This window comes from Orbicella franksi, chromosome 1 (assembly GCF_964199315.1).
Source record: "Orbicella franksi chromosome 1, jaOrbFran1.1, whole genome shotgun sequence".
NCBI lineage: Eukaryota > Metazoa > Cnidaria > Anthozoa > Scleractinia > Merulinidae > Orbicella > Orbicella franksi.
This window is the reverse complement of record NC_138145.1, coordinates 19,649,627-19,664,183: the sequence shown is the minus strand read 5'-3', so window position 1 is coordinate 19,664,183 and position 14,557 is coordinate 19,649,627. Positions and strand designations below refer to the sequence as shown.

General features: G+C 41.4%; 3 protein-coding genes across 3 annotated transcripts; 2 read left to right on the top strand and 1 right to left on the bottom strand.

Moving 5' to 3' along the window:
• Positions 1-1,924: 1,924 nt before the first annotated feature.
• Positions 1,925-3,447, bottom strand: LOC145485042 (macrophage-expressed gene 1 protein-like). The gene is made up of 2 exons (XM_081463723.1): positions 3,005-3,447; positions 1,925-2,363 (listed from the first exon to the last, which is right to left on the bottom strand). Exons 1-2 carry the CDS (start codon positions 3,445-3,447, stop codon positions 1,925-1,927), a joined length of 882 nt encoding a protein of 293 aa, XP_081319849.1.
• A 1,536-nt stretch (positions 3,448-4,983) lies between these two features.
• On the top strand, positions 4,984-10,838 carry LOC145484965 (casein kinase I-like). Its single transcript, XM_081463627.1, has 3 exons — positions 4,984-7,534; positions 8,449-8,694; positions 10,338-10,838. Exons 1-3 carry the CDS (start codon positions 7,298-7,300, stop codon positions 10,836-10,838), a joined length of 984 nt encoding a protein of 327 aa, XP_081319753.1. The 5' UTR covers positions 4,984-7,297.
• A 701-nt stretch (positions 10,839-11,539) lies between these two features.
• Positions 11,540-13,282, top strand: LOC145483723 (adenosine receptor A2b-like). The gene has a single exon (XM_081462276.1). It carries the CDS (start codon positions 11,632-11,634, stop codon positions 12,772-12,774), a length of 1,143 nt encoding a protein of 380 aa, XP_081318402.1. The 5' UTR covers positions 11,540-11,631; the 3' UTR covers positions 12,775-13,282.
• Positions 13,283-14,557: the final 1,275 nt, after the last annotated feature.

Genomic DNA, 14,557 nt, shown 5'->3' with positions numbered 1-14,557 from the left:
AAAGAGTTGGCTTTCGCACAGTAGTTTATTCGCATTCGTTATCTACAGCCATGAGGTGCTGACTGTAGCCTCGGGGGCAGTTCTGTGGGCCGTTTAATGTTCCTTCTCCATCTTCTTCAAGTAAACGTTCTACAGGGGAGACTCGCGGTGCGGTCTTGCCACTCCTTTCCTGGGTTCTCTTGTGAGGCACAGCGAGAGGATTGCCAGATGAACAACTGAAAAATCCGGCAAAAGGTAAAAGCGAACTGACAGCCGAGTTCATAATCGTCGCTAAGACACACGTGAGAATGACTGCCAAAAGGCATGGCGTAGAATCTATGTGGGCAGCTTTGTAAACCAGTGACAGGGTTAGGCTCAGTAGAGGTGTAAACACCACCAAATAATATTCCACTGTCCTTGTCCACATTCTGAACTGCGGCGCACCAGTAGGCTTCAATATACACCATGCTGTAATGAAATATGTTTTGGCATGACGTATGACGGCAGTCTCTCAACAACAGAAATCCGCACCGATGATAAACTTTGCGGCAGTGAGTGTGATGGTACGATTTCGTTACCACTGGTCTTTCGCCTGATTGGGAGACCCTGTTAGGGGTAAATTCCGACAAGCGACATGGCCTTGAAAAGGCGACATGAGAGCTATGAATTGTCGACGAACGACTACTCCAGCGAAATAGAGAAAGCGACACCAATGGCAAGATAGACCGACAACGAATTTCGGAACTGAGAATGCATCGATTGTTTTAAACGTTTGAGTCGAAGTGAAGACGCATTTCCAGAGTTTTAAATGTGTTTTCCTCTCTCACGTACGATGTCAACGGGTCATGAAACCCAGGGTTTCTTATATATGCTAAAACGTCCACGTCCAATAAATCGAGTCCGTCATTGCTGAGCATTTTTTCTCACTCTCAGCTGAGAGAGCAGTGCCCTAAAACGCCTAAAAACACGCTTAAGGAAAAAGGAAAGAGATCTTCGACCGTCTGCTTCATATTTTTATTAGTGGGTCACCAGTGAAAGAATATGAAGCTGTATTATCAACAAATGGCATTATGGAAGGAAAAGAGAGACGGGAAAGTTGCCAAGGTCTTCTCGTCTTCAGCAGAAGATAAGGGTTACGCCAAATTCAAAGGAAGAATATAGATAGGAGAGATTATCTGATTGAGGCCGTTGAGATTTTGAGTTAAAGAACGGTTGTCAAACATAAACATGGTAAAAATAGTCATAGGTTCGATTGTACATTAGCTCCAAGCACTGACTGGAAAATGGCTGAAAATAGCAATTCCAAGCGTCTAAATTTCAAAAGTTCCTGGGGGAGCATGTCCCCATATCCCCTAGGAGGTTAGCAACTTCAGCGCTCGAAAGCATGCCCAAGCCCTTAGAAAGCATGCCCCCAGCCCCGTAGAAGATTTTGAAAAATTGAAGTAGCTAAGAAGTCTTTTCCTTCATTCTGAGTCGAAATATGATGCTTTAAAAGTAACCACAAAGTAACCATTAAACCCACTGACTGGAGAAATGCTGGCTCTGCATAAGAATTCCTACTGCTGAAAAGTGGTCGAAGCAAGTGCAAAGCATACAAGGAGTAAATTATATCCAAAGAGATACTTAATTATATATGTACTTGACTAAAACAGCAAGGAACCTTCAATGCGTGAGAAATAATCGTTTCAGCATGAGAGTGTAAGATTGAATTCGTTTGCGTGAGCCTCATGCTCAATGCGTGAGACTTCAGAGCACTGTGTCGGTTTTTTTTTTAATAAACAAAGGTGTTACGATGTGTTATACATGTAGCTTCGTTTTAATCGAAAAAGGTTAAATTTCCTGACACAACTCCTCTGAGACGAAATTCCGACAGGCGACATAAGAATCTTGCGAAATGCCGACATGGCTGGTGGCGAATTTCAGACAGGGGACATGGGTACCCCGCCTAACAGGGCCTCGATTGGGGTTTCAGAAGTTCCACGGCCTTATATCCCTCAGGACAGGAGAAATCGCCCGTGAGGGGATTCTGTTGCTGAAGGTCCGCGCACAAGTTCCCCGCAGTGTTGAAACGAGTTGCGTGACACTTTGAACAAACGCCGCCAAATGTGAAATTTGTATGTTTAGCGTGACAACTGCCGTCGTCGACATTGGCGTCGAAGTTGAACTTGGGTGACGTGAAGTCAGTACATCCCCCAATAGAGTTCACTTTGCAGTACAGACGAATAGCTTGCTGGACGATTTTAGCAAGGCGGAACACTGTCGGTTCTGGTAAGCCAGGCAAGGTTGCGATGTTAATAGCGTAATATAAAGGATCCCCACTTCTGTCGATAGCAACAAGCTCGTTGGTTAGGCCATCCTCCCATGCTTGGGCACTAAAATTCGATCTGTACGGCGGACCACCGTACGTCAACAACCGTGAGGCAGTGCGACTCTTTTCAAACTTGTTAATGTTTTCTTTGCTTGTTAATGTTTTCTTCCAGCACTTATTTTAAGGGCTGAAAAGAAGGTTGCACTTGCAGCGACCTTCGCTGTAAGCGATTTGTCTTTGATAACGCTTTCCTTGGTGCCCGCGGGGGGGGGGGGGGGGGGGGGCACTGCTATATATGGGCTATATAGGTATGTGCTGCTGTGAAGGGTATGGTTTTCAAGCAGTTTACTCTAGGATAGGGTGTATAAATCAGAGCGTTTGGGTCTAGAATAGGTTATCATTTTCCACAAAACTGACTGGTTGGTTGAAGATTTTATCTAGAGTAAGGAAACCAGGGATTGCCACTCAAGAATTTAAAAAAAATTAAATCGGCAAGTTTAAATTTACGCAAATAAGCCTCAACAATGTCGATAGATGGGAGGATTTTGGGAGTTTACTCTAGTATAGGTTAGCAAAATTCAGCTGAACTAGCAATGGTATAGGCTAAGGGTTCCAGGGTCCCAGCGGCACATCCCCACCCAGAAATTCCCAAAGTACCCCCCCCCCCGGGCCTTGGTGTGAGTTTCTTGCACGAGTGTAGCGCCGGCGTCAACAGACGTGATAATGTGCGTGCCGTATTCTCTCACAAGAAGCTGGGCGCTGTACCACGCTTGTTTGGTGCGGTTGTTTTGCAGCTCTGCCGCAATCTGCATCAGCCTACTTTTGAAGACGGAATGAAGCGCCGATTCCGGATGCGTCTTCACTACGCACAACAGGTGGCGGATTTGGACGCACGCCGTGACAGCCTTATCTCCGACTTGCTTCTCCTTGTTGTATTTGAAATCCGCTGCGAAAGAACCGCTTGCTACCGAATAAGACGCCTCTAGATTAACAGAGTTTGCCGTGGTACTTGTGTAGCTTTTCCAGTCATCAAACACCTCCGAAAACATGTCCACTTTGCTGCGTTTCACAGGGATTACAATAGCGTCATCGGGCAGAAGGTATTTTCTGTCAGCCGTGGTTTTACACTGGGAATAATTGGAGGCCAGTACGTGTCCCATTTAGCTCCATTTCAAGATTTCGTAAATTGTCCCATCCGAATCCCGGTAGAACCTCAAGGCGATTCACATTGTCATGAAAGAAACAGTTTTTGGGATCTCCGACAGGGAATTGATTCCACCAAGTTGAGGACTTGGCTGTCTTTACTGTTTGTTGAAGTTGTTCACTAGTGACAAGCTGAGCGTATTCTTCGCAAACGGATTGCACTATAAATAAAGAAAAGGCGCAACTAACCGCCAGTGAAAACGCCACAAGAATTCCAGGTAACTGCTATCTTCAACGTCCAAATAATGAAGTTATGCAAGCACAACACGCCAGAGGAGAGCAGCAATATGTATGACCATGGTAGATTGTGTGATGTCGAAATATGTCGTGCAACAGTGGTCCTTGCTGGGAAAGTTGTGAAAGAGTGTTAACCGTGACACCACGCGGTGCTCTTGCTACACTTCGATATGAACAAACACGAAAATCACTTTGTTCTGTGGTTTTCCATTAAGAAAACCCACATGTCTCACATGTAAGAAGCTCAAAAACTGCTCGCATGTAAAATTACACCATTGCCCAATTAATCGTTAACTTTTCTTTTCCTCTTCATGGCAAATTCAAGAGGGCATCGAGTTCCCCCAACAAGAAATATTTGAAAAATATATAAGATCGGAAAAGAGAAAAATTCTGATTTTTGGGATAGATAGTAGATAGATGTCTCAGCTTGTCCTCGAAAATCGATCGAATGATTTCAACTTGTCGTTTTCAGTTACGGACGGCATGTTTGTGTACTTTGGTGAAAAATTTTCAAAGTTGATATTTATTCGGGGATTGAGAATGAAGACAAACATAAAATTAGACTTGAAATTTGACATTTTAATTTATTTTTGCAATGGTCCGTCTGCTGGTCTGTGATCGGATATGTACGGTTCGGTTGATGGCGATTGGTCAGAGATTGGGATAAACTGGTAAAAGCGTGAAGATTTTTGTTTTTGTTCTTGCTGTGAATTTAGAGTGGGAGAATTACGAACAAAGACGGTGCCAAATTTTAAAGGGGGTGATTACGTGGAAAAATCGTCCACTCGCATCGATGTACGAATCATTCTTCGGTTGTGTCACCCGAAGTCGCAGGCAATGCCTTTCACTTTGCGCATCATTCTTGCACTTCACGCTCGTCTCTCGCACGTCACCTCAAGTATTGCCCTTCGCGCTTCACTTTTCCACCCCACGATCAAGCTTCGCATTTCGTGCTCCATTCTTGCAGTTCGCGCTCCAGTCTAACAGTTCACGCTCCTATCTCGCATTTTACGCACAACTGCAGCCGGGAAAAATTACTTCACTTGTACCTGCGCAACCGCTATGTCGTTTGTCTCGTTTGCATTGCACGCGTGAATAATGCTTGTGTTTTGGTGTGAGTTTGCGTTGTACAACTTAATCAAGCTCAGTTGCCCTTTCTACAGATTAAAGCTCCCGGAGCCACTGTAAGAGGATCTACCGACGCGCAACTTGTTTTCCGACTGATATAGTTTAAGCAGTTTTGGAAATCACTGATCTGTTCTAAGTGCTAGTTACAACTTCTTTGAAGGATGTAGGGGGCACATTCCTCCTTCGTGTATTTGTAGGCCAAATAGAAACCAGAGTCATTGCTTTTCGTATACTTTAGTTTGTTTCAATACTAAATATCTCGAGCTTCTGAGTAGGAAACGAACAATGAATGTTTTCTTCTATTCCTCGCTTTTGGCGTTCTCATTCCTCAGTCTTCACTTGTATCAAAACGTTTGTTTGTGTCCCATTAAGTGTTATTTTGTTTTACGCAAAACTGCTCCATACCACTGTATGAATCTATCAGCAGCCTAATGATAAAGTGAGTTGTCTCAGTTGTGATAATCAGTGGACTGAAATACATGCCTGCAAGAACAAATTATGCAGTAAAAGTGTCTTTCAAATTTCACGTCAAAAATATAATTTCAGTTCGACAATGTTATATTCATGTAACGTTATTATACGTTAGGAAAAATTGTAAAGATCTATCAACTTGGATTGGTCACCTCCATTTATGTACAGAATTCCACAGGATTCCAAGTAAACCAAAGCTTGATATAACATGATGCTATTTGTCTTCCTTAAATTTCTTTTCTAAATAAAGCCCTATCTCTGTAGGCCTGCACACTCCGCAAATGTTTCTACTGTTTGCTTCATTTTCCAGTCATCCAACTGAACATTTTTTCATAAAGGTTGTAAGAGATGACGAAAGGTGAAAAGGTCTTGTGGTATTACTGCAATAAAGGTCTGTCGCGCTTGATTTTGTCTTGGTGAGTCTTCGGAAGTGAGTTCGGTGAAATTTCGCTCGAGATGTCGCTTAGCGCGCGAGCATCGCTTGAGCGAATGCGCAGTCAATTCCGGGAGTCCACCGTACTTGGCGAAGAAGACTTTATGAACGTCAGACCAACTGTAATAGATGGTCCCTCTTTCATTTCGTACCTCCCGAATCCCAGAGAAATCTCCCGCGGCTAAATTCCAAACCCGCTGGATTCGTCCTAAGGGCATCTCGCTCACTTTGAGCCGCAGAAACGCCTGTCTGTTATTGCGAATCCATGAGGGTAGTTCAGGAGCGCTGGTGTTCAGTATAACCCAAGTCCATAACCAGCCGGGCAAATAACCGTATTTCCCTGAAGAATAAAACCGCTCCGATAGATAAATCTTTGTAACTGTTCGGGACATTGATACTAGGCGATATATTTCGTAAAACGATTTGAATGGCCTCTTCATTCGAAGATCAAGTTCGAAGTCTCGTCGGAGGCGTTCTTTCCATAACGGATCACTACACATAATGCCATCTCGTAAACGTCGACAAGTCTGACAAAGTCTCGCCACTGACTTAGCGTCCATATATATCGAAACATAAAGAAGGATTTCGTTGCTGAGGTTCGTTATGAAGCACTCTTTTTCCTCCTTTTCTTCTCGCGTTGGTGTACCATGCCGGATAGCCAAGGCCATATATAGCTGGAAGAAATACTATTTTCTCCGGTGGCGTTTTTGTCGAACCCAAGTGTTCGCGTAATGCTGTTCTGTTCGTACGATTCTTAAAGACAATTTACTTTGTGCATGTCATCGGTTATTCTCTGACGACTCGAACTAATGGCTTGCATAATTACATTAATGCACTCGATTTATATCCTCGTTATTGCTGAAAATCAGGTAATTGTTATGACGTAACAAACTAATTATAAACTGAGGGAGAACGACTTTTTGCTTTAACATAGCTTCAATTAATGTAGTCTATTTCTCATTATTTAATTTTTTGAGCGGGTGCGCGGTACACTCCGGGAGTCCTCCGTACTTAGCAAAGAAAGCAAACAAAGAGACCAAAACTTTACTCTTGAAGTTGCGCGGGGTTAGAAGGTTTGATTAGTTATTCGATGCAGAGATTCACAACAACAAGATTCTTTCTTTTTTCTTTTTTCTTTTTCCTTTTTTTTTTTTTTTTTTTTTAACGCGTGATGAACTTGGACCAATTAGAGCAAATGCGTGCTGTTCATCAGCCAATCAGGAGTAGACCGGAACTCGCGCGCCTTGCGCAAGCGGTTGGTACCAATTGCATGTTTTTGCTTCAAATTCTGATTGGTTTATTGTGCATTTGTTGCTAACCGGAGCCTCACGGTGTAGACGAGGGTATATAATTAAAGCATTTTTCTAGAACTAGAATCCCAGTTATCTAATAACTCGAAGCAAAACAAACGTTCAATTTGAGCATAACCGTAGAAATACCTCTCTAGCGCGCGCTAAACAAGCATGCCATTATGACGAAAGAGTCAAGCGAATTTTCAGAAGAAGAATGTCAAAAATAAACATGTGAGACTGAACAACATGTCGGGTCCATCTAAGCCACCAGTTTCTGGGGGAAGTCTCGTTGCCACAAAGTATCGTCTTTTAGGCAAGATTGGCGAGGGATCCTTTGGAGTCATATGTCTAGGAAGAGATATCCACAGTAGAGAACAAGTGGCGATAAAAATCGAGTCTCAGCAAACAAGTCAACCACAAACGCTCTTAGAAGAAGCTCGTTTGCTCAAAGCGTTACATCGCGTTGGCGAAGATGACAATGTGGTAAGTATACCCTCACCTCATTTACCTTTAAAAAGCGAGCAAAACAAGCGAATTCATCGACACGAGTAAAACTTATTACCACCGTTAATAGCCAACCACAGGCTAACCCAAGTGCCATTCACGGCAACTGGAGCGCACATCTAAGTCTGCAGTCTTGTTGCGCTCCAGTTAGCCTGAATAACGTTTGCATTAGCCTGATAACGGTTAGCTGCCAATAGAAGTGATGGTTTTCGGCTTCTTTTGGTGATTGCATTTCGTTTGTTTCAGCCGTTTCTTGGTTGTTTCGGTGTTTCACGTCGGTCACTTGGGTCTCGTTGCTTTGTTTCGGCCGGTTGTAGTACATAGTACAAAAACAAAATCCGTGTGGAAAGCACTGTATAAATCAACAGTTAAGAGTACATGTATTTCTCCTAATTAGAAACCATTTTTTTGCAACTTATATGACTTATAAGCGTGGTCATGGTTACTGATGATCACCAATTAATGTTGGAGTCCCTTATCTTTGTAGCTCGACTTACAGTGAGATGCCTTTTTGACCCTTCCTTGTGAGTAGTTGTAATTCTGGCACGCGCTCTCCCTGACGCGAGTTTTCAGGGCATTCATGAAAATTCATAAAAGGAAGAGATCGTCCGAGTACCAAATTCGTCTCCCAGGCCTCCTCGGTATTCAATAGCGGAGAAGATTCTTAGGTAGCCCATGTACTAGGCTGCTAACCGCCCTATCAATAGGCCATTTTCGTATTCTCGGTTTTGGACTGGAACTAGCTTGCAATGGAGGCTCACGCGTGGGAATATCATTAAAAAGAGAACTATGTTGTTCGCATTTGAAAAGACTCCCCGCAATAACCTCATTTGCAAGCTAGTTTCAGTCCAATACCGAGAATACGAATATGGCCCATTTCGTTAAAATTTTAGGAGGGCTTTCCTCAAGTCCTATGGTGTGGACAGGAGGCAAACAAGAACATTTTAGTTATGGAACTTCTAGGAGCCAATTTAGATCAATTGTTGCTCAGAATGCCTGGAAAGTTTAGTTTGAAGACTGTGCTGCAGTTAGCTGACCAGATGATTGCCAGGATCAAGTTTGTTCACGAAAATGATTATCTTCACCGTGATATCAAGCCAGAGAATTTTCTCATGGGCCGACGGGATAAAACGGATAAGGTACGCGTTATCCGCTGAGAAATTTGGTTGCATCAGGGTCAGTTTTTTTACCGGGTACTGTTTGCTTTAAAAAATCCTCCCAGGGGGTTTTATTCCATGAACATAGCAAGACTAGCAACACTGGTTGTCAAACTTGCTTTACCTTTAAAAGTAGTCATTGCATATACTATATATAGTTTGTACAAGCTGTTATCTTCTGAGGCACAAAATCAAAAAGAAAGCAAAAAAAAAAAAAAAAACTTTAGATGTATACAAATTTATACACCCCCATATAATTATATCTTTAATAGAATTCTACTAGTATACTATTGCAAATGCTGTAATCTGATTGGCTGCGACATTGAACAAGATCAGCCATTAGTGCGCAGTGGCTGGAAGTCGTCTAGAAATTGGCGACGTTTTTCTCGTTTTTCCGAATATTGGGGGAACATTTTGATGCAAATGAATAATTAAACTTCTGAAAAGTCTAAACGAAGGACATTGACGGTTTCTTGGCTTACAAAAAATTCGAAATTATTGAAAAAACTGATGCGCGCGCACACAACTTCAATTTTAAATGACAATTCAATCTGAGCGATCTTTTTCAGGCGCATAGTTTAATAATACGTCAAGAAATAATCGGAAACCGTTATTTGAAGTAAATTTTAGTAAGAACTCTACTTCTTCGGCCTCATCATCTATCACCTCATAGAAATCGAGAGCGAATCATCTAAATGTTAAGTAGACGGAGGGATCAACCAATAGCAATCCAGCAGTCAACCAGTACAGAAAATTGATGCTGATAGACAGGTCACACAATTATACATCGTGGAGTGCCGTCTGTCCTGATTGTTACTGATAATCAATTCATCAATCAATGAACAATGAATCAATGAATCAATCACTTATTAATCAACCAATTTTTTTGCACACAGTCACTGTTTTAAGCTTTTACAGCTTCAGGGGCCATGTATATGATTGTTTTGGATTGTTGGTCTTGATTGTTTACAGAGCCATAATCGGGGTCCCCGATTATGGCTCCTGTTGTTTACCATTGATATAATACCTTCAGTTGAACTGCTATCGTGTAGTACAATAGAGATAATGCATATGGCTTCTTTGCAAAGTTTAAACTCGTTACTAGGTTCTCTATTCTGCCTTGAGATCTTGGGAAAGAGGTTGTACGTGCAACTTTCTAATTAGGGAGCTTAAGCAATGACGACGGCGACACAGAGACGACGCCTGGTAAAAAAAAAGGGATTTATATTTTACCTTCGAATTTCGTAACTATCTGAACCTGCTCAGTACGCCAATCGGTCTGAAAACCTGCTCAAGCTAAATATGTAATGCCAGCGATCAATTGCAAAACGAACTGCGAAAAATTTGTCATGGCCTGCCTTCTCCAAAATACACAGAACTTGCTCATTTCACGTTGCTGCTTTGCAGCGACGGCCAATAAATGTCAAAAAATAAAGATTTAAAACGCACGTGCATGGTCAAATCTTTTGTTGGTGACGTTTTCGTTGCCTTTGCCATCGTGGTTTGCTTGAGCTCCCCAATAATGAAGAAGTTGAAGACACCTCTTCAGCCAATCAGATTGCGAGTCCAATAGTCAGTCACTGCGATATGTTAATATATTTCTTTTTGCGTCACATTTATTTTAGGTTTACTTAATTGATTTTGGACTTGCCAAGAAATACCGTGACAAACGTGTTAAACATATCAGATTTCGACAAATGGAAAATCGTGAAATCACCGGAACAACCCGCTACGCCAGTGTGAATGCACATAAAGGCATGGAGCCCAGTCGAAGAGACGATTTAGAGTCCATCGGTTATGTCCTCGTGTACTTCTGTAAAGGGTCCTTACCGTGGCAGGGCCTGCAGGCACGCAATGATCAAGAGAGGTATAAGTTGATTACCGAGAAGAAAATGTCCATTTCCGTAGAACGGCTTTGCCACGAGCTGCCCAATGAATTTCGGGAATATCTTAACTATTGCAAGGGATTAAAATTCGAGGAAGAACCAGATTATGACTTCTTAAGAGGACTCTTCAAACAGCTGGCATTAAAGCTAGAAATTGAATACGATGGAGTGTTTGATTGGAACCTTAAAGAGACTAAAACAAAACTTCAAGATAATGCGCAACCAATAGTGCCTTCATGACTGATGTTGTCAATTTTTTTGTTAGGTATGTATTTTAAATCGAGATTTATAGTAATGTGCCTCTTTTAAAATCCTATGTATTCTTAACAAATAAAACAACAAAAAAGAAATACACAGAATGTGGATATGTTGTGGTTAATTTTTTGTCCAACATAGTTACAATTAAAATAGCGTTTCTTTATCGCGACTCTTTTTTCGGAACTGACTGTTGATTTTTGTTGTCATAATTACTGTAAGGTTTATTCTAAGTTTTCTGAGATTTTGTTCTTCCAGCCCAAAAAATGTAAATAAGTCACAAATCTCTAGCATTGAGCCGCTCTGTCCATAGTTTCGTCAGTGTTGCGTGTTCATGCAGATAAGTTAAAAATGACCGACGATTTATCATGGGTGTTTCAATATTTGTCAGCTAAAAGAAGTGGTCACAGCAACATGCGCGCTTTAAAACCTTATTGCTTTTATTTTACGTTCATTTGGTCCTTAGCGTACTTAGCTTATAACTAAGTTTCATCAAGAGAAGACCAATCTTGTCTTGGGTTCAATTTAGTTACCAATCAAATGGTTATTTTCTATTTACAGACCAAAAAACGGCATTTATTACTTAGTTATTTCGAGATTATGATGAGCGAAATTCGTTTTTATGAGTTTTTGGGAAACGCATTGATTATTTGCTTTAGTTACAGTACGTCAAAATCAATGGGATAGTCTTAAAGATGATTTATGCGCATTAGAAGCTGACAGGTGTTCTTATACTGAGGATTAATCGGCTCTTTCTTTTCCGTGTTCAACATTTTGAATGAAAAAAACAACGGAAGAAACATTTGCCCGGCAGTGTAATATAAAAGAGAGCTTTTCTCACAGGGCATTGTTCGAGGCCAGCCAAAGTTTCCTGTCTCAAAGTCAAACGAGGAAGTCATTTCCGTCATTCGTCATCTATCAATCGATACTCAAGCTGTTTGTAGCTAACTGTTTGCCACTCGGTTATATGGAACGGGTTTTAACCTTTCGCATTCTGTCCATAATCAATGCTTTCTTGTCAGTCGCAGGAACGACTGGAAACCTACTGGTGTGCTTTGTCATCTACCGCAACGAAGAACTTCAGACAGGTGTCAACTACTTCATACTCAGTCTCAGTGTTGCTGATTTCACTGTTTGTTCCATCGCTCAGCCGTTATACGTTTACTACTTGAATCAAAAATGGAACACTCGAGACTTTGAAACTTTCAAGCTGATCTCGTACATTGCTTTGCATTCTTCGTTTCTTAATCTTTTGTCTCTGACGGTCAATCGATTATTCGCGATCTGGTTTCCTTTCGAGTATGGCACGATTATGCGTGGCAAAAACATCGCTCTGATCGTGTTCTTCGCATGGATTCTTTCCGTAGTCATGGCGATCGGGTTTGTATTATCCCCCTTAAAAGATGCCGCACCATATTTTCACCTGGCAATGCTGCTCATGTTTCTTGTAATGTATTTGAGGATTTTCTGCATTGCCAAGAAACAACGCCGTCAAATCGTTTCTCAATTCAAATCCATCTCTCATAACTACAGAGTGACGAAGGTTCACAACGATCATCTTACGACCCGAACTCTGGCGATTCTGATCAGCGTATCAATTGTTCTTTTTCTGCCCGATATGGTGTTACAATTAGCTGGCAGTGGCGACTACTCAAGATTTCGTTGGTCATTCACGACAATGTTTATGAGCTCGTTTTTGAATCCTTGCGTTTACGTGTGGAGAAGTGAAAAGTTTCGGCTTGCATTATACAAGACTTTGGGTTTGTCGCGCAGCGGTCGTCGATCGAAAAAGAACATTGCCATAAGTAAACATTGGAACAGACCCAAGAACCCTCAGAAAGTGGGCGCAAGTAGAATCATACATGTAAAGACATTGGAATGCACGGAGAATTTCGAACATACGGAAGGAACTGAGTGTTAGTCCACGGATAACCCTGATTGTGGAACCGGTTTTAAAATGTACTATGTACTAACTGGCATTTACAGTATTAACTGCTAAGACGAAGCCAGTGTTGAAACTGATTTTGGGGTTTATTTTCCCTGACTGTGGTCGATGTATTGAATAGGAAAATGAAATAGGTGTCTTCTTGTTAAAGGTTGCTTTGAGAGTGCTTTAAATGGTAACGGCTGATACATTTCATTATTATCGGGGATATTAATTATCTTGCTCCTTGTTGTTGCTAATTATAATATACGCAACTACCAGATTATGTCTTGACGCAATAAAAGGCAGCATGACGAGGCAGTTTCTTTTTTTGATAAGCTACTTGCTAAACGGGATTAAAAAGACCACTGGTTATTTATGTCGGAAGAGGCTCTGATTTACGCCCTCCATCTAACCTAAGAGCTTATTATGGCTGCTACATTTCAAACCTTGATTTTGGAGCCATTTTTTTTGTTTATGGCATAATCTAAGAGATTTACATAAATGCTTAAAAATTGATAGTTTTGTTTTGATGCTCCAAACCAATCAATCGCAATGTTTACGATACTGATAAGCCAAAACAATTATCTCCCTGAAGCAATCCTTTTAGCATGACGATGTATTCGTTAAACAATGCAATATGGGGGTTGATTACAGGAATATTTAAAACTCTAAATACAACTGTTTTTCCCTCTCTGCAATTTTCATTATATTGTATCGGTTGTAAAGCTTTTAGCCATGATAACTCCAATCTTCATCCTTTTTAAAGTTTCTTTATCTCGAATCAAAGAAAACAACGTCATTCGATTATTCCCAGACAAACGTGGCCATTTTATTTATACACTAAACAATAACCTCCGTTTAGCGTGAGAATATGCAAGGATATATTTGTCGGTAGCGTTATCTGTTTCGGCAGGCAAAAAGTTTTGTGAAAGTGAAGATGTGAAGTGTGTCAGCAGCGATCGACTTCAGCACACTTTCCGCCGTTTAGACCAATCGAGATCAAGGGAAAGTGGTTCTTTCCTCGACTAAGTTATAATTAGATCACTGCGTTTACTGCGTTTGAATTCAATCCGTTAGGAGAGTGGCTACTTTCGTTCAGTACTTTTAACTTGGGTTTGTTTGTTTGTTTGTTTTTATTATTATTTTCGACCATATGTCGTTTCCAGTTCTTTTGAGGATGTCTTTTCAGGTGCCACTTTTAACATAGTTTTTTGCTCTGGTTTTCTTTGTTTGTTTGTTTGTTTCCATTTTTGACCAATCAGTCGATCGAGGCTACTTTCCCCATCAGAGAAGGGAATGGAAGGGGGGCGAACCATGCATGGGGAGTGAGGCATTTTAATTCGATGATCTGACTACGCCGTGATGCGCAGTTCCGGAAACCATAATCGGCTGAAACGCTGTTCTACATCTACAAGTGTTATATGAAGCTCCAATGTCTATCTTTTCTTCCAGAATGTAATTCCTAGTTAAGGTGGCTCAATCGGATCGCTGTCAACCGTGAGCAACTCATCACCATAATCAATCCAAGTCTGAGAACATCGAGCGGCACTTGTTTACTAGACAAAGATGAATTGAAAGTCTCAGATGAGATAACGTTCCACCAAACTCTGAGTTGCCATTGCAACGTAATGAACTTCATACCTTTTTGCACGAGACCGGAAAAGTTATCTGTAAGGGATAATTAACAATTATTCCATGGGCGCACGTTAGATATGAGATAGTAGATGACCTCCGAGGGCGCGTAGCGCGGAGTGCGTGCGTTGGATATGAGATGGTA